Source organism: Aquila chrysaetos, chromosome 5, assembly GCF_900496995.4.
Source record: "Aquila chrysaetos chrysaetos chromosome 5, bAquChr1.4, whole genome shotgun sequence".
NCBI lineage: Eukaryota > Metazoa > Chordata > Aves > Accipitriformes > Accipitridae > Aquila > Aquila chrysaetos.
Genome location: NC_044008.1, coordinates 14451122 through 14471806, shown reverse-complemented (window position 1 = coordinate 14471806; position 20685 = coordinate 14451122). Strand labels below are relative to the sequence as shown.

The 20685-nt window shown below is 37.1% G+C and overlaps 1 protein-coding gene across 6 annotated transcripts in view; it reads left to right on the top strand.

Annotated features, from left to right (window-relative positions):
• Window positions 1-20428, top strand: part of ORC5 (origin recognition complex subunit 5) — a 75271-nt gene extending 54843 nt beyond the window's left edge. For all 6 annotated transcript variants that reach the window (XM_030015584.2, XM_030015586.2, XM_030015585.2 and 3 more), the window contains 2 exons: window positions 16124-16236; window positions 19876-20428. In XM_030015584.2, coding sequence (XP_029871444.1) covers window positions 16124-16236; window positions 19876-19921 — 159 coding nt within the window. In that variant the 3' untranslated portion in view covers window positions 19922-20428. The remainder of the gene's footprint in view (window positions 1-16123; window positions 16237-19875) is intronic.
• The last annotated feature ends 257 nt before the right edge of the window (window positions 20429-20685 follow it).

Sequence of the window (20685 nt, the reverse complement as noted above, 5' to 3'; positions counted from 1 at the left end):
CCTCTGAACATCAGAAAACACTTTCTTAATGTGAGGGTGACGGAGCACTGGAACAAGTTGCCCAGAGAGGTTGTGGAGTCTCCCTCTTCAGAGATGTTCACAAGCCATCTGGACATGGTCCTGGGCAGCCTGGTCTAGGTGGCCCTGCTTGAGCAGGGGGGGTTGGACCAAGTAACCTCCAGAGGTCCCTGCCAATCTCAACCATTCTGTGATTCTGAGTTGCGAGGGGGATAGAAGTAGCTGAGGTTGTAAGAGACATGGGCAGAGGGGTGTTTGCACTAGGAAAGGCTTATGGATAAAAGTCTTCCTCACAAAACAATTTCTTATTTAAGTCTATTTAAATATTAAATGTTTTATCACTTATGTTTAATCATGTTAAGCATTTTTAATATACTGAAGTTCTGTACCCCAGAATTTACAACTTTTATATAAAGCAAAATTCAAAGAAGGTTTTGAGAGCTTCTGGCCAGAGAGGCTATTTCAGATACTGTCCCAGTTGACGATATGTATTTTTTGTAACATGCTAATGCTTTTATAAACTTGTTTTAAGTCAGATTATAAGGCTTTCAGAACATACCACTGCAGAAAAACATTGCTTTATAGTTCTATAGCAATGTTACTTTACTTTACTTCTAATGGCATTAGTTTTTTATGAAGTAACAGCTTTATCATCAATTTCAGGCAAAAAGCGTGGTTATTGTTCCTGTCTTGGAGGATACAGTACTTGAATGGTCATGATTAATTTGAAATACAACAAGCTTTAAATAAAACTTTTCAACTAGCACCTGGGCTAAGCCTTCCTGTGAGAAACCAGCCGACCCATGCATACACAGGAAAAATAAACTGCGGCATGATGGCTTTTGTTGGGTGAATTTGTCCTTATCATTTAGTTGTTTGTTAAATACTTCATATGCCCAGCTAATTCCCAAATGGTCACTTACTTTCTGTTCTTTAAAAAACAAAGAAGTCTCCACTGCTTCTGTGTGAATTATGCTTGAACTGGAAAAAGAAAGTGTCCATACAAAAACATACTGTCAAATGCAAAACCTAAATTATTGTAAAATGAGACATTATTTATATCTCTTCCACAGTTACAACACTCTTGGGATTTAACTGTTCAGCTGCTGTATGGGAAACATACATCTCTAGTGGTTTTGGTTCTATGTTTCTTAAGATTGAAAGCAGCTCATTGATATTTATGAAGTGAAATCCTGGTATTGGTTGTTGAGGGCTTTGGGGGAAGAGAGAAGGCAAAGAGTAGCCTTTTTTATATGGAGTTTTAAGTTTTACAGGTTCAACTACTGGAATTATATTTTCATTTTCTGTAAGAGCTTCATAAGGAGGTATTAAATATATTTAGTAGTATATGTGTGTGTGTATTTATGAAGGACATGCTGTTACAGTCTGTATTTCAGAAAGAATTCCGTATCAGGATAAGTTGTATTTGGATGTTTTGAAGCATTCCAGCTCCATGAAGACAGCTTGCTGAATTAAGATTTTGCACAGCCTGTATTGTATGTATGCCTGAATGTGCGTACACGTAAATTGTTCCTAGTAACTGAAGAAACCTACCAAGAAATAGCCAAAATTAGCTGCATTCTTTGTTGCTGAAGTTGGATGAGAGTAGTTTTGTTTCTACTCTTTAATTTGTTTAGGATTGTAAATAAACCAAAAAAAAGTGAGGAAGGTCTGTGGCAAATGAGATCATCTTTTTAAACAGTACTTTCAAGTGACTTCTTTAAAGTGACCTTTTAAAAACATGAATTTTATGTATCCCAAACATATTGTTTTGGCTATCCTCTAACTGTGAACATAAGATTAAATTCATTCTTTAACATTTTATATCAGGCAGGCAGATCCACTGCAAATGAAGTAAAAAGATCAAAACGGGAGGTAAAATAAGAATAATTTATCCAACTAATATGTACATGTGATTAGTTTTATCTTGTAGCCTTCAGGATAATACTGTTATTTTTTGTAAAATAGTTTTGTGGAGATCATTGCCTGCTTTGCTAGGAATGTGATTTTCTTGACAGTCACATAAATATATTTGTTGATATCTGTTAGTATCTACATGCCGTTTTATTTCTCTTAGAGAAAACCGAGTTTTGTTGTACATACTCACTACTTGAAAAACCTCCCCCACTGCTTCCAAAATGTCAAAGCCGAGCACAGGGATTTAGCCATACAACTTCTATTGAGATTAATTGGATTTGTATGGCTAAATCCATGCAGTTCTTCTGAAAATATTACAGTCCGTTGTATATAAGATATAACAATATGTTTGCAAACATAATATCACAAAGAATATTTGGACAGAACAGTAAAATCAGGTTTAATTTATGTTTGGAGATGAATAACTTTTGGTTTACTATAAATGTAAGGGTTCCTGTTTAAGTATACTGAGTGAATACTAAGCATGTGCTGTGCTTGCCTTAGGGCTTCATTTTTTTTAAATGCGTGAAGCCTTTACATAGGAGTCTTCTGTACTTAACTCAGGAGGGGGAAGAGCATTTCTGATTCATTAATCCCTTTTTCTTTTTGTAAGTAACTGGGTCCTTCACATCATGCACTCAAGAGTTGTAAAATATACAAAGAAGTGGGAGGGACAAGCGAAATGATGCCTGGCTTGCTATAAGGTATAAATTCAAAATCTATTTCTCTTTGCAAGAAGAAAAATAGCAAGGGGAAAAAGGGCAGCACTAAATTTACTGCATGTGCTTGCATGATATGCAGGTTTGGGATAATTATTTTCTCTCTTGTTCAGTAAAGTGAGTTGTTACCATGGTAGCATTCATATTGCACGATTTCTCTGTTATAAAATAAATTGAGAACAGTTTTAGAGACAGAAAAGTCTTTGTATTAATGTTTGTTCTGTTCTGTTTTTTGGTCTGTTCGGGTTTTGTTGGGGGGGGGGGGGCGGTTCTTTAGTGCAAAATTGCGTCTTAGAAATGTATTTCCTGAGGTTAGGGTCTTAAAATTATTCTTGAGATGATGAAGTCTCGGTACACTTTCCAGATAAAATCAGTCAAGTTTTAACGATATGTAGTGCTTCTGCAGGACAAGATGTGCAAGGATAGAGATAGCTCTGGGACTTCAGTTTTGAACACTGGTTATGTTGGAGGAGATCTGCACTGCTACTTTCCAGAGTGCTACTTCTGGTAGTAAAAACTGAATACAGCCAATAAGAGGGTGCAGGCTGCCAGGCACTTCAGAGGAATAGTCTGGATGTCCTGATCCAATAACTCAACTCCTGGCAGTAATCACCTTGCCTGTGTTCTGTTTTTAATGTGTCATCTTGGACAAGATGTGTTGACAACTTGTTGAAAAACAGGTCTGAGTCTTCAGTGGCAGAGAGGGAAAGGCCCCCAGGGTAAGTGTTTTCAACCAGAGTATACCCTAGATAATGTTTTGGTCTCTGCTGCTTGAGCTTCTCTTACTGAAGAGGAGCAGACTGATAACAACGCTTCCTGATCAGTTAGTTCTTTGATACCATTTTTTTAACATTTATTGACTGCAATGCAGATTCTGCTATGGATATTTTGAGCAATACTTCTGTTTCTACTTACTGAAGAGATTCCAGAAGATAGCCACGGGAGCTACTTACCCATTATGTAAAGCTTATGTGAAAGGCCTCCAAGGAGGTGGAAAAGCGTTTAGGATATAGCACAGTTGATTGGAATGACAAGTAGCTTTTCATCAGACCCTGGTAGTGTCTTTGTCAAATCATAACTGCTTCCCCTCTGTTTCTTCAATTTTTCTCCTTTTTCTCACTAAAGTAGGCAATAGCCCTATTAGTAGGAGGGTGACTATCTTTCATCCGTGAGATCAAAAGACTTCGTTGATTGCTTGATTCTTTCTAGCTTTTTTGCACCTTTCCATTGATCTCTTGTATGGATTTTTCAGAGTATATAGTACTTTTGGAGGGATTTAAGCCTTTTCATGGTGATTTAATTTTAACATTCAAAAAATTCAGATTTATAATTACTGAATATTAAGAAAAGTCTTGACAATGATTATTCAAAAATATATTAGCTATCACAACTGTCAGCTGCAAAAATAAGTTAATTAGTCATGGAAACTGAGAAATTATGTTTCTTGATTGCATCGTATTCCACTGAAACTAAAATAGGACACCTTATGTAGGTTCTTTTATGCTTTTAATCTATTCCTGAATTACGTGAAAATTGCCTTGTGCAGTACATTACTATGTTAGATTCTCTTGCTCCATAAATGATTTGTGATGATGTAGGAGCCATATAGTCAATGTTTACTAACTACACAAATTTTAACTCAATGTGTATAGCAAGATGTTTTGGGGAATCTATGGAGGGGTTGCGTCTTTGAATGTTTCTGTCCATCTAAATGGTATTATCCTTGAATACCATCAAGGCAGGAGAAATACTAATTGGCTGCATACTGTTCCTAAGCAATGCTTCCCTTTTGCAGGTATTTAAATGGAACACATACATAGTCAGTGCTCCAAAGAGCAAAACAATCCCTGTGGATTTCTTGAAATGTAATAGTATTTGATATAAAATTTCTCTCTTCCCTCATTCCAACCTGATCATTCCCTTCCTGCATATCACTTGTCTACAGATACAGCACAGTTAAATTCATTGATCAGCGTTGTTGATGGGTGTGCCAGCATACTGGTTCACTAGTTCATTGGTTGCCTTGGTTGGCTGCTAACTTTTTTACCCAACACATGTGCTTGCCAAACATGTGAGTGTCAGAACCTGTTTTTTTTCCAGGTTAGAAAAGCCAAGTGAATCTAAGTGATATATGTTATAACTAGCAGGATTTCACAGTTGCGTTAAAGGGTGACGGAAACTGCATGAAAAAGTGTTGTATTTGAAGAACAGGGCTTTTTCCTTTCCAGTTAATTGCTGACAGATGATGTTTCATGCTCTTTATCTGATAAAACCAAGTATAACTGAATAAAAGATGGAAAACTTGTAGTTATGACCACTTTGCAGGATCATCTATGCAAGAGGTATAAAGATATTTATAGATATGTTTTGCAGTTGCATCTAACATATTTAATGGGTCATTGAACCTATATTTTTAATATTTCATGACTTATCAATTCATGGATGACTGAAAGCTTTACTTCCTGTAGAAAGACTAACAAAAATGGATGTTATAAATTTAGAGCATCTATTGTAGCGTACCTATTTTTTTTAAACAAAAACAAAATTTCTCACTGTAGGTTACAACCATCAGCTTTGTGCTGTTACAGTAGGGTTTGTTTAATTGGTTTTCAAGCAACTAGAGGGGTCGACTGAGTTCCTGAGTGACAGTCTTCATCCTGGTCTTTCCCTTGCTCCTGGTAGGAGCAAAATGCTATAGATTTACTGATTCAGAGCAGAATATTCTCCTTGAGGGCAAGTATTTGGTTTCCTGGCATGCTCAGGGAGGGAGATTCCAGATCTGCCCATTTCCCACCACTGAGAAGAGAGACTTTGCAGAGTCCTCTCTTCCCTTGTGCTGTATGGTGACAGTGTGCCAACGTGGACCAGGAACTTGCATTCATCCTTGGTGTTTTGTCTGTTCTGCTTAAGGGTACCTGTGAACAAAGATACAGGATTATGTTAAACTTAAATTTCCTGAATTTGTTATGGAAGATTTTGAACAGAAATGTAACGGTTCCTCTCAATTGCTGTTGTATGAGAGCTTTCTTTGTAACTGTTGGTTTGCCCAGGATCCAACATCATGTATCAAATCAAATTCTAATTACAGTCTTATATGACAGTAAATCAGATTTTTTTTTTTTTTATTTCCCCTGTTTGATGGCATAAAACCTAGTGTGACTCAATGCTGTATATGCAGCTCTTGCTGAGAGCTAGGCAGTATTGTTGCTTCTGATGTCTTGGTGTTCACGTACAGCCTCATAATAAATTTTTCCGATGTGTTGATTAGGTGCATTAATGTTAAGTAATGCATTCAGCAACCTTTTTAGCTCCAGTTTGACAATACAAGAACAATGTGAAATGTATTTCAACAGGTCAGATCAATATGTGTGAACAATTCTATACCTAATTACTGAAGTACATGAAATGTAGATTACCAGGAGCCAGTGGTGTATATTGGGAAATTTCTCTTGGTTACAATTTTATTGCTCTCTTCCCTAAGCATCCTTTGCCGGTCCTTTCAAGAGGCAGCATGTTGGGCCAGGAGGGATCTTTGGTTTGTAGCAGTATGATGGACTTACGTACTTTAGTGATTGATAGAAGTTGTTTCTCTTTTCTTTTTTGTTACTATTCCTATTATGGAACCACTGAAATGTGCAGAATTTTATGTAGTCAAAATTAATATGGTGTTGATTGCAGTCTTCTGCAGTGCTTCTCATGAGCAGTTGGGATGCAGCATGGTACTGTGGAGAGTCTGTAGAGATTTGGTTTATTAATCTCAAGATAAAAAATAAATGTATCTTTTAAATTGTCATTTTTCAGAGCAGACTCCCACTTCAGACTACAGTGTATTTTACCATTTGGCTACCCTTGTTAAAATGTCTGATTTTTGTATTTCGGAAGTATTTGGGTCAAATCTTCCTGGGGTGGTTGTTTTAATTAAAAATTCTCAATATCTTGTTTCTTTATGCAAGATGTGGATCAATATTCTTTTAACACCTAATTAGCATAATCATCCAAAAATAGACTGCAGTTAAGACATATTGAAAATCTTTCTTTTTTGGAGAAAGCAAGGTAGTCTAGTCTTAGAAGATACTCCCAAATATCTGATTATGAGAAATCTCCTTTAATTTCATGATTTCTGCACATGGCATATACAGAGTACTGATTTTTGTCCTCAGGACAGGTTAGAAATCCTAATTGCTTTAAGTATTTTTGAATACAAAATTATATTTGCAAACAAAACTCCTTCATATAGCAGTAGAAGTCTAGTAACTCTGTGTACACAGTTCTATATTTTACTGATATAGCATTAAAAATTTAGGGCCTTCTCTAAATGTATCAACTCCTATCAGTATCAAAGATAGTAGTATTTTTAAGGTTACTTTTTTCTGTTCTTGATAGAACTTGTCTTGCAATATCTAGAAATGCTGCCATTATGGGACAGAGGTGTTATAAATTAAGGACAAAAAGAAGGGAAAATTTTCTAGATTTGGGGATTTAAGGTTATATGCTTGATCAGTTGCACAAAGGTTTGCTTCTGGAAAACAATCTTTGTGTCGCCTTCCTCATTGTCTAAAAAAAAGCTTGGAACCTGAGACCTCTGATGCAGAAATGAATCAGGGGGTGGCAGAAGGATACTTCTGTTGGCTGCCTATTGCCTCTGCCTTGAAAAGTAGCCAGCCTTTGTCTGGTGTCCACTTTATGAGTCTACCTGACTTAAGTAATCAAATTAACTGTAAACATCATTCCCCAAGTGTTTCTTTGACCATCTGTTACTATCTTTAGTTGCTCTGATTTTAAGGTATGAAATAGAAAGGCGAGTACTTTTGAATTATCTGTCTATAACTCATATCTGTAGTCCTACTTATGAGTGCCTTTCCTAGGTCATTATGGAGTAAATTAGATGCATGCACCTCCAATAGATTGCAAGTACATTCAAGCCTTATTTTTTGCATGTTTTGGAGTCTCAAAATAAACTCCCCCGTGACTGGTTCCAGGAGTCTTAAATTTCTGAAAAAATTTCCAAAGACACCCTCAGGTACAGAAAATAATTTGATCCTCTCAGGAAATACCATGTTAAGCAAATTTCTAGCATGCTTTTCAGGGCATTACGAAGTACTTTAATTGATCCTCAAAGTGAGGGAACTAACTCTGAAATACTGATTTATCCGTGCATCACTCTACAGAGTTTTTTATACTTTCTTTTAAAAATGATGAGCAGAGTGAGGCAAAGAATGTTGTGAATTGCCTTTTATTTTCCTTTTTCTCCTTAGGTAGATTAATGCTAAAGTAAACGTGCTAAGAGAAGAAAGGGGCTTTTCCCTAATTTATATATTGAATAAAAATAATGAAGAGAAAACAAATTCATTAATACTTTGAAAGATTCCTTTAATAATAGTTCCAAAATTAATAAATTATTGAACTGCTTTTAAAAAGTGATGTTACTGTAACAGTGAGTGAGTCAGCAGGGCTAATCTGTGCAAACGCTTTTGAGATACTGAGAAGTTTTCCAGAGATGGTGGGGGAAGCTGGATTCTCATCATCTTTCTTTTTTTTGGGGGGTGGGGGTGGGGAGGGTGGGTTGGTTGTTTTGTTGGTTTTTTTTAAGACTGCAGAGTATGGTGAGAATACAGTAAGCAATAGAGAGAGAGCCCTTGCAGAGACCCAAGAGAAGGGGAAGGGGGAAACACAAAGTGGCGGGATGTAGAAGATGCAGATGATATACTCTGCATTTGCTGAATGCATTATAACAGCCACATTAAGTCAGACCAGAAGTGAGTTTACCCACTGTTCTACTTCTTAAAAGACAGTAAAACTGTCTGACTGCTTTCCAATTAATGTCAGACATGCAGGAAAAACATAAGACTGCAAGCAGAGAGTGAGTTTAGTCTGATGTGCGTTATACCTTCATATTACCTGTGGCTTAAATGCTTGCTATGGAGTTGATGTTCTTTGTATTTAGCAGCTTGTGGTTGTATTTCCTTCCATGAATACATCCAGTTGCTTTCTTAACTCCATAAAACCCTCTACCACTGCACTAAATTTTCAGCGGCAGAGTGTGTCACAGATTAACTACAAATTTGGATGAAGAAATACATCCTTCTGGGTTTCTTGTTTGCTTTTTTAAATTCTCTTTTTAGTTTTCTGGGTTGTTTCATGAATCTTGTTTCAGTGTCCCTTTTTAAAAAGTTGCAGGGTTTTTTGGAAAGCACTGGGTTTTGGAAGAGAAGATGTGAGGACTAAAGATAATGAGAAAGTACAGAGGAGAGATGAAAGGGTGCTGCTCTGATGAGTCAAGATTTGCAGCTAGTCAGACTCGCTGAACAAAAAAACCCCTAGAAGACAGACTGCTAATTGAAGAGAGCAGATTCTAAAATATAAATATGAATTCTAGGGCAAGGTGAGGAAGTGTCTCCTCAGTGGAAGAAAATATGTTTGCTTCACTTAAGTTTGAAGAGAAAAGCCACAGGGAAGCCAACTGCAGGAGAACGTGCTAGCAATAAGGCAGCTTCTAGTATGCAGAAAGGTGTTCTGTGGCCTGAAAGACAGGAGAGGGTGGGATGGTGCAGAAAGGGTGGAGTGGAAAAGGACAAAGACAAAAAATTCCCACTTATGCCTTGAATAAGTCTATGAAATTGGCAACACTTTTTGTCAAATACTATTTAGTGTAAATGGGACACAAAAAATAAGACTGAGTGGTAGAAGACAGAAGTGGTGAACACTGATTATACGGTGTGGAACATAACGTGTAAAAATTCTTATGATCTGTATAGTAGAAACTGAAAAAGTTTTGCAGTGTAAAATTCAAGGTTATATGCCTTGGGCTTAGTAAACTTTTCTGCTATGAGGATATGCAAAAAATACCTTGAAGGTGATGAGTATGATACAGAATGGTTTTAACAGCATGAAAATCAAGGTCATATACTTGAGGGTAAATAAACATTTCTTCTAAAAACAGAGGGTTTGTCTTTTAGAAACTGAAGAAAGAGGAAGTTTTGGCTGTCTTAATAAATGGCTGAGCCACCAATATGATGAAGCTTGGAAAAAGCCAAAAGGGTCACGTGTTTAAATCTGTAAATCAGACAGATTTGCCTTGAGTGAAGTGAATTCAGAGGAGACGGTGAAGACAGAGATGCAGACTAACAAATACAAAAAGATTTCATTAAAATATAAGAGAGTATTCAAATAAATAGATCTTGAATAAAATTATGTAGGAAACTGAAACAAGTTTTCCTATCTGTGTATCAGTAAGATTCTGGAAGAGTCTTCTGTGGGACTCATTGTGTTGGAAGAAAAAAACTTCTTGTTTCTATGATAAAATTTAGTGCATTCATGAAAAAGATGGTATGACATGACGGCTTCAGTGACATGGACTGATCTCAATCCAGTAAATTCTTTATTGTACCCAAGACTGAAAGTAGGCACATTGCATGATGATTCTTAGGGGAAAATAGGATACAAATCTCCTTCCCTGCCAGGCTGTCAAGGGTGCTTCCTAGTAACAGCTAAAGATCCCTAACATCATGATAGAACAAACATTTTAAAATCCTTAAATGGGTGTAAAAATAAAAGAAAAAAATATCTGTTAGCCTAAGCAACATCGGTTTTTAAAGGATAAATGGTAGCAGAAGCAGTCAGTTATTTCCTTCCCCACACACTCCCCTGCCCTGTAGTAATTAAACATTTAGTGAATATAATGCTGTCACATCTGGAATTTGTCAACACATTTATGTCTTGAAAATTTGTTCAAGTTAGTAATTAGTGTTAAATTCTGTTTGACCCAATCTGAAGTCTTGTGGTAAAGTGTTGTCAACCCGTTGATGAGATATGCAGAAATTACTTAAAAATTTGGAAGTGTGGTATATACTACTACAGATAAAGCAATAACACGCAAGGTCCTAGAGAGTCAACACAAAATAGTGAGGTAATATTTATGTGGGAGAAATGAAAAAAAACCTAGTAGGGGACAAAGGCACCAAACGCAAACATTTCTAGAAGGCAGCTTTCAAAGCAGACTGGGTGACTATGTTTACTGTGCACTGTAGCATCCTATATGGCCACCTCTGTGTGTGTTACCAAAGTGAGGGGCATAGAGTGCAATCCTGTGGAGCACTGCCGAGGCTGTGGCTGTGATACCCCTGTTTGTTGGTGGCTCTGTTAGTGTCAAAAACGTTTTGACTGCATTCATAAGGTAGTTTTAAAAAGAGTTGGATTAATTTAAGCTGAGAAAAAGATAAAATATCTAGGTGAAGCATATAGTAATGAATGCTTTAACTGCACACTGGAAGGCCATAAGCAATTTGGAGAGGTGTCTCTTGTATTTTTTTCATGCATTAAAAGCCTTGCACAAAACATAATTCAGAACCAAAACCTGACTGTTAAAATGTAAGCATTCAGAAAAGTGTTGATTTATTTTTAATAATTTTTATAAAAACAGTTTTGATCAATTGCTGGCTTAAATATATATAATTGTAATATTCTATTGTTACCTTTCTGTATGAGCTTTTCTAACAAGGCTGACATACTGAGCATACTGAGCTATAATTTTGATTGAAATAATTTTGAGCAGGGTTTTTTTATGCTTACATAATTTGTTCTACGGTCATTGAATTTAACTCTAGGAGACTCTTGTGGCAGTCATTTTGACTGAAATGTGTTTTCTAAATGGCATCTGGTTTTCAAACTGTCTTGTTGCATAGCAGTGGTTTTAGCATGTGCGTGAATATAACTCTTGGCAGTGGTGGGTTTTGAACAAGTGCAGTGAGCTGCATGTTTGCTTTGAGAGCTGTGTGATGATGGTGCTGTGCAAAACACTAGGGTCCATATAAATTTTAATACAACTGTGAAAGAATATTGTACCATTGTCTGATGGTACTAAATACGGAAAGTTCTTAATTTCTTGATAGGTTTGAGGTTCAGAATGAAAAAGCTGTGCGTAAAAGTAAGCCAGACTGAAGAGTTACAATTAACATCACATCTTGGGCAAGATAATTGAAGATTATAGACTGTGGAGATGAAAAATACTTCGCAGATCATCTAGTATGTCTCTGCCAGTTTGAAATTGTTCCTGCGTGTGACTTTCATTAATGTTTTTCTACTCCAGTTTAAAATGTACCACTTGGTGAGATTTCAATCACACCTCTAGGGAAAGCGTTTGTTTTTTTGGTTTTTTTTTTTTTTTCCTATTAGTCAGCATCATTTCCTCTGTTTAGTTTTATCCTATGGGTTTGAGATGTGTCACACACTTTGTCCAAACTCTTTCCTGTGACAGTCAGTCATTGCTTACCCAAGCTAACCATGTGTTTCCCTGTATCTCTGGTCCTAATTCTGCTCATGTTTTGCACCTCCATGAATGATTTCTGGCTTCTCATAGTGTCCTCGGGAAGAGCCTGGCCTTTCTCAGTGGACAGCCCTCACTTCTGGAATCCTTCTTGCTTCCATACAGCCATGTGCTGACAAAGCTGGTCTTTGTGTCTGCTCAGGGAATGATGCAAGGCCCATCTGTTAGTCCAGGCTGATAGGAAAAAAAACAGCCTTTAAGGATGGCTTGTGGGTTGCTTGTTTTTTCCAGAGATTTCAATGTCCATATTTGACCAGCGAATCTTCAGAAGCAATCTGAGCAGTCGTTTCCTCCTGGCAGCAACTCTCTGCTGTGCTTTTATGATTATTCTCACCTTGCATCCAACCTTTCAGCAGCAGGTTTCTCACACAAATATATTTCAAAGAAAGCTCAGTCATGGATTATTTTTAAACATACCAGTGACACGTGTTCCTTCACATCTTTCAGATCAGTAACTTTTCTTCAGATTTTCTTGTTGTTCCTGCAGAAAATTCCATTTACTTATTAACTTTTGCTGGTATTAAATCATTACCAGATCTAACTCTAATTTTATTAATAGCTTTAGAATATTTCTTCCAACTGCAATTTCTTTTGTTCAAAAGATTCTCAATAAATATTCTTTCTTATGTCACCCACACAGTTTTTCTGGCTTGTGTCTAGTCTGTTCTTGCCAGATGTTTTTTCCCAAGCTTTTGTGATAATGAAATGGAGCCACTGTACCCGTGGTATTAAAAAAAAAAAAAAAAAAAAAAAAGCTTTGAAAAATTTTTTTTGCCAAGTGCAATTAGTTTGACATTGCATTCATATTTTTCCCACCTGTGTTTCACACTTTTGATGTATCTTCATTTAAGAACAGATCGCCTCCAAAGCTTTAGAACACCTGAACTTTTGAAGTAGTAAATTTTTCAGTGCTTAAGTTATAGGTGGCCCTTGGACCTTAACAGTTAATAGAATATGAAAATTGGTGATTTTTAAAATTTTGCTACAAATAAGCTGTCTTAAACCCACTTCATTCCATTGTATCCTGCTTTACCAGGTGAATGCCCTAAGTAGACACAGAGAGAGAGACTGTTTATATAAATGCAATTTTATGCAAAATGGCTCAGCTCCAGAAGCAGTTAGAATGAAAGTTAGATCTGGTAATGATTTAATACCATACAAAGCTTTTTCTTCCTTCCTCTGCTACCCCTACCCCAGTTAGCTATTACATGTTCAGCGAAGAGGCACTCAAACCCCTTGTGGCAGGAGGGAATTGAACCTTCTGTGTCCTAGAAGACTTCTTAACCTTTTGGTGAAGACAATTGTCTTATTTTTATTAATCAGGTCTAGACAGATGGGTTCAGTGCAAAATATTTGAGGAACTTAATAATTCCACATCTACCACAATTGAATCTAATCTTCTAACAAAGCAATTTATTGCAAAAAATGTGTGTTGTCCAATTCTGTGGCTGACTTATCAGCAGGAGAATCCTGCTATATTGTATAAAGCAGAAAAAAATGAAGAAGTCATTGCTTTGGGGTGACAGAACTCTCATGCTGTTTTTGATTCTCCCTGAACCTGTTGAAAAAGCTGTGCAAACAGAGCTCCAGGCTGCTGCCCCCGCAGCATGCAGGCTTTTGGATTTGTCCTTCGGAGATCTCTGCCCTTCTCCATGTACAGGCTAGGCATCTGTAACTAGGTTTTGAATTCCACTCCAAAGACTCACAAGTTAGGTGTTTTAGCTTCTAACACTTGGCTGTCTGTAGGGGAGCTGGTCCCTATTTACTCCCCTTAGATACACGTTCTTTCTCTTTGTCTCTGCTGAGCCTCTTTGGAGATAAAACTGTTTCCTACCTGCATGAATTGAAAATGGTAGTTCTCTCTACTTCTGTCTCTTTAAGCAATCTCAGGATCAGGACTCAACTGTTTCAGCACTCACTTCCCTGTGATGACATTTTTATTAAACTAAATAAATAGAGGATTTGTGAAAGAAATGAGTAAAGGGTTGCAGTTTGCAAAGTAAGTTTGTGTTATTCGTAGGATCAATAGCTTCATTTGTCTTGTAATACTGTATATTGAGTCTTTAGAGTTAATGTCTTGAGTCAAAAACATTTATGAAACTTAGTATCTAGTCTGATGCTATTTCAGTTTTATTGAGTCAGCCTTTAGTAAGGAATTTTATGTTGCCGACCTCATGTTACACACATAGCATTTGGTGCTAGTTGGAAAAGAAAATGGTTACAATTTGTTATTACAGTATTGCTGGAACATTTGTAAGGCAGCAGCAAGGTCAGTTTTACATCCCACATAAGACTGAGATGAGTCCAGCTCCAAACTATCTAGGCTTTTGCTGTCCTCATTGGCAGCTTTTAGGAGCCTCCTGCCATTCCTTCATTGGCGATTTCTGAACGTGAGGCCAGCTGCAAGTATGTACTGCAGAAGTGATTTGCCAGTAATGGTGCACAGGGGTGTAAAATAGCAGTTGTTACAGTAGATTACTCCATAATGCTTCTTCACTGAATGAATAAGAACTTTGTTGAATGAAGAATGTAGAAAAATGTGCTCTCAAACTCAAGAGTATTTGACCAAATAAACACCTAACAAGTTTGAGGCTGATCCCAATTCAGTGATGTTCAAAGTGATTCATGAACTGGATTTTGACCCATTTTCCTTATGCTAAGTTCAGTTTTCCTAAATGCTGTCAATGCTAACAATTTGTAAATCATGTGCTACTCTTTAATGTAATTTATAGACCTGAATTAAGTAAATGGAATTTGTCTTTGTGAATATGGGTGGGTCAGTATTCCTTAACCAAACTCCACAGACTTTGCAGAATGATGGCATCCAAACTATTGTTGTCTAATATCATATAAAAGAAAGTTAGGCACAGGCTGTTACAAAAATTGTTTCATTCTTGGTGACGGTAATTTTTTCTATTCTCCACAGTTGGTGTCATTTTTCTATATTACGTCGACTTAAGGGAAAACTTTAATAATTATTCCTACCTCCTGCAAGCACTGTCACAAATTCGAAGACCAAGTTCACTTTCAGCAAAAGAGTGGGGTTATTACTGAGTTAGGATTTTTTTTTTTTTTTTTTTTTTGATTGATACTGGTAGGACCTTGCTGCTGCTTTTTATAGCAATATGCTTCCTTGAAGGTTTGAACTGACACTCTTTCCTAATACATTTATTCCCAATACATTTATTCTTCACAAATTCCTTACTATGCTATTGTCATTACACAGAGATAGGTCACAGTTGGCTGTTTTTTTTGAAAAGTAGAGCTGTGGGCAGATACCAGTTCTTCATAAAGTGTAACCTTGTTGCCTTGAATTGTCAGTGGCATCTATACCAAAGGCCAGGGAAATCTTTACTTGTTTTCTCTTTTACCTTTTTCTTTCCCCTGGGAGCTGGGAAGAGGTAGGGAGACAGTAGAAGCACCACAGCGTTTTTTCCTAACTGAGGAAGAATAGACTGGCTGTGCTCAATGGTTACATCCCATGACTGCACTTTAGTGATACCACAGTCATCATTTGGAGGAATGAAGATAGTTGAAAATATGCTGGTACATTGCTATTTTGGTAAAATAATCAATGGTTCTGTCAAAACACTGTGTTTGTAGGCAAATTTCTCTCCTTTCAGGCTCTGCTCTTTTTAAGTACACAATTTCCCAGCCTTTCCTTTCCAACCTTCAAATTCTTTATCTGGAGTAATACATCCATCTGTTCAAAATGTGGTATGAGCTAGCACAGGAATATCCAACTTTGAGTGTGAAAGTTGAAGAGGAGGTTTTCGGGTATAAAGGAAAGAGAATCAGAGTCTCTACTGGTTGTCAGGCAGAGATTTGGAAAATGTTCAGCTCATGCCTATTATTCCTGTTCCTCACATCACCTATCTTTCTCTGATCAGAACTCCAGGATAACTCTTGATATGAAGGGTTTAGCCTGTGTGTCTCACTGCCTGTGCTGAAAATTTAATGGTGAAAATGTATATATGTTCCTGGGTTTGCTAGCTGCAGAACTATGTGAAAATCAGTAAGCAAGTATGAGTGACTTTCCAGACAAATACGGGAATGGTGCCAAAGAGGAAAAAAAAAATAGAAATTGGCCACTGCTATTCACGTTAGCAAAAAAATGACTAACATTACTAATGTCTCTTGTTTGTAGATCACCTCTCTTGTGACTCTCCAGCTGTTATCCATGGTTGGCCATAATGACCAGCTTGATGGACCACGATATAAATGTACTGTATCTCTGGACTTCATCAGAGCTATTGCCCGGTGAGCCTATTAGAGATCGTTTACTGTTGTATGTGCTGACTTGAAAAAGACTTCAAACCCAGTATTTGCTCGGTCTGTAGCTCTCTGCAGACCAGAACAGAAATCTATGGATATTTTCTAAGAGTGAATGAGTCGTCTTATTTATGAGAAGTGTTGAACTTGTGGTAAGTATAGTCCAATCCTGTTTTGAAAAAAATTTATGTGACAGTGGCAGTATGTGTTACGGTAACATACTGTCTTTGTGCTTAATAAAGGTCAGGGACTTCATGTGAAAATACTGCTCTAAAATGTCAGTCCCGTTTCATTACCAAAAGGCACACTATGGTATTTGAACCTGAAATGATATTTAGTTCTTAACAGCATTTGTTGTACATATGATATAAAAACTACATAGATTATAAGAATTCTTTCAGACAGTCTATCTTGTGTGATCTGTAGTTGATACAAACTAATTCAGTAAATGAACGTAGGTATCTCAACAGCTCTGTTCATTCAGAACCTTCAGGTTTGGAGTCTGAGAACAGTTCCAGGTCTATCAGGGGAGATGATGATAAATTACAGACAGAAATGCATGCAATACATAGGCAACAATCAAGCCTATGTCTCATTTTTATGAAATGCCAACAGCATTACCTCACACCTGTTGCTGCAGCCAGCTTATTAGCAGGTCTTGGATAAAGAGTCTGTAGCCAGAACAGAGCCCAGAAATGACACGTGGCGAAAAGGAAGAGAAACATTCTCAAGACCAACTCTTCTTTATAATGTGGGACTTCAGAGGAACCCATGGTGTAGACTGTATCCCATAACCTCAGTGCACATGTTGCTCTCCTGAGCTATTAAATGTCCAATAGCCTTGTCGGTAAACCCCACAGACACACTAATTTCAATTTGCAGTTGGACAGGCCATAGAACGAAACTTCATCTGGATCAGGCCTGGCTGGACCACACTGCCAGAACCTCCACGGCTTCGCTACGTCACTTTGCTATTCCCAGCAATAAAGTCACTTGTGAATGATGCCCTGAAAAAACTCCCACTGGTACCAAGTACAGCAGACCATCTGCTCAGCAACATGGATCATTGTGTATACAAACGTCCCCAAGTTCTTGTCTCTGCTCTAACTCCTACAGTGAATACAGAGACCAGTTCATTAAACTCTGTATGGACTATGAGGGTCCTTGAATTAAGGTACTTGAAATGACAGCCCTCTCCTTGCAACTTTAACATCCTTAGAAGTTTCATTGACTCCATTAAAGTTGCTGGAAAGGTAGAGATAGCCAGAAAACAGGACCCAAACTTGTGCTATGCAGCTCATGCTTACCAGAGAAAATAGTTGTGGGAGATGCTATCACTTCAAATCTCAGTGCACAGTATAGTGCTTTGGCTTGCTTTTCTTTAGGTCACATGTGTGTGTATATATATATATCCTGACTGACTTTTCGTACATGTTATGAGGAAGAAAGCAGGTCTTTTTTTTTGCCCTGTCCAAGTAGTTTGGAAGTGTTTATATGCTGCCTGGATAGGGCCAAAAATGACCTGACAGATTTTAAAGTTGGCCTGTTCTACTTTTCTCCTGTTCCCCCCCCCCTTTTTTTTCTTGCTTTGTTCCTTTGTTACACTTCTTTTATTAAGTATCTTTTGCAGCCTACAGTCTTTGTAAATCTTTGAGGATGATCCATAAAGTTACAAGGTTTCATGAGCCCATGATAAATGGGCTTCCCCCTTGTCTTGATGGGACTAGCTACAGGGCGAAGGCATGATGATCTGTGCTTTAAGAAATTTCATTTTCTAGCTGTGCTGTAGTCTTACAGCTGCCTGTAGTTTTTAACCACTCGTGGGAGAGGTTATATTTATTGCAGAGAAGGAACTACTTCATCATTTCAACCAAAATACACATCAAGTAAGCAGCCCATCTCCTGATTCTTTTTTCTCTGTTGCTGTAATAGTACTAAAGTAATTTTGTTAGTCATTAAAATCTTCAGATACCTCAGCCTTGTTACAATCTCAGCCTTGCTACTCCAGCGTATTTCCTAATGGAAGGCTGAAGAGTGTAAAGAGCAGGACAGAAAATGATGCTGTCTCCCTCCCCTCCCCACTCCCATTCAGGCTGTTCAGATTATCATGTCATTTTCTGTATTTTTTTAAGCAAAAGTGGGGTTTGCATTTAAAAAAACAAAACAAAAGCCACCTGGTTTTGGAAGAGTAAAAAAACTTGTGTGTCTTCCTGGTGGCTTTTAGTGTGATAACTACTGGCCATGCACAGTCTCTCTCCTTAGTACCACAGAACCTCATGTCTGGCTCTATTCTGTTGCATATATTCAGTGTTTGCAGAGATATTCCTGTGCTTTTTACCACGTAGTATTTACATGCTTAGCCGAAGGTAAGGTTAGACATTTCTTTGTTAGAAATTTTTAATTTCTGTTTTAAGAATTTCAGACCTAAGTTCATAAATTTTCTGTAGCTGAAGTGGGGATCTCTTAATGTTTGTTGAATGTAATGCGTCTTTTCATATAGTGTCTAATGAACCCAGTTGTTATGACAGGACGACTGTGTTTAATTTAGTTGATAAGGTCAGCATTTGTTAGAGTGTGTGATTTTCTGTCTGTGGAAAGCCTTGTAACTAAAGCAGTTTTCTTGAGTGACACAATGTCATGTGAGTCTAACAATGGCAGTTAATTTCTTTAATTTTGTCACTGGATTATTAAGTAGACTCAAACACAGTATTTCTTGTTGGGGATCTTGGGGATTTCTGAACTTTTTCTCTGCCCAATATGATGTTTTATAGAAACTTTTTGAAAAGTGGGTTACAGGATGATGCATGAACAGAGAATATTAAATGATTGTAGTCTAACAAATAAGACATTCAGCCAGTTAATCTCACTTAGCATTGTGAGTGGTTATTTTTGCATCATTGAATACTTTTAAAAAAAAAACTTTTAATTTTATACTTGTCATTATATGCAGTAATTTGCATTATTTATTCAAACAGTAAACCTCTAAGTCTGAGTGTTAGATTGTATAGCAGAATGAGTTTAGAGACAAAAAAATAATTATATGTTTTATTCTACTGCTGTTTCATTCTGCCTGCCATTAAAGTACAAAAGTATACATTAAAATCTTCTATCCCATTGAGAGGCATTCTTGGATTTTTCAAATTTAGCTATGAACATGGGTCAACTAGTGTCAAGACTGAAAGAACGCAGACTGCAAATGAGTACAGATGAAGGAGTTACATAGTACATGCTAAAACAGGTGGTTTGGAAGATGAACAAAACATTCAATAGCATAAAAGATTGCTGCTTTGCATCACCAACTAGAGTATCATGTTTACCATGTGAAAATATAATCTTATTAACTTTGATGTATTTTTACTGCTTGATGATTGAAATAAGAATCTTCCAGTTTTTACTAGAAATCTGCTTTATTTCTTTTTTAGAATCTTACAAAGTTTAAATAATCAGAAGACAGGTACTGTGAATAACACTAGAGGTTAAAAATTCATTCATCCTTGATTGCATTTCTTTTGGGGGTATTGCTTGATTTTGATTGTGCAGAATGTCCCGCGTGTGCTGTCTCCAAACAGGTTAAAGTCTTAGCACTGTTAAGATGATTGCTCTAATATACTGTGTTTTTGTTTATAGGACCGTGAACTTCGACATAATAAAGTACTTGTACGATTTCTTGTGAAAACAAGCTTCACAGCCATATGGACACTGTGACAATGACTAAGGCAAGCTGTGTTCATCTCTCTACTTAGCTGGCCAGAAAGAAGAGTATTTTGGCTCTTTTGGATTTGTCCAAACAGGTGCTGGCCCAGCATGGAACCTGCTGAAAATACTCTGATTGGTCTGGGTGGATCTGAGCAGAGGACTATTTACCAGGGACCCTGGCGTATTTGGAAGCAATGTGTTAATTATAAACAGCAGGGTTTGAGCACAATCTGTTCTACTCTTAATGATGTTATCTTAACACTGAAATTGCCTGAAACCCATTTACTTAGGACTGAATTTTGCTCTATGAACTCTCCCTAGTGCTTTGAACATGGCAGCAGCCCTTGTTTGTATGCCCAGTCTTTTCACTTCCTCTCCACAGGAATCTTTGCAATTGCCTGCCAAAGCTGCTTTTCCTGAGGCCACCATTTTAGGAGAGTGGAGTAGCAAAATATAATAAACATAAGAACATATTTAAAATCAAGCTGGTATAAATCCTTCTTTCTCTTCAGTCGTATGTAGGCAGACTGTTACACTGTTATAGGGAGATCACGATGATGGGAAACTCCCAATTAATCACCATACTGTCTTTTTTCAGACCATTCATAAATGTTGACTATGAATCTATTTTTACAAGGCTTTATTTAAAAAAATCGTTGATTCTTAAAGTTCTATCCTGATGTCAAACTTGAAAGGTTTTATTTTTGTTTAAACATTTTATAGTCCTTTTTCACTCATCCA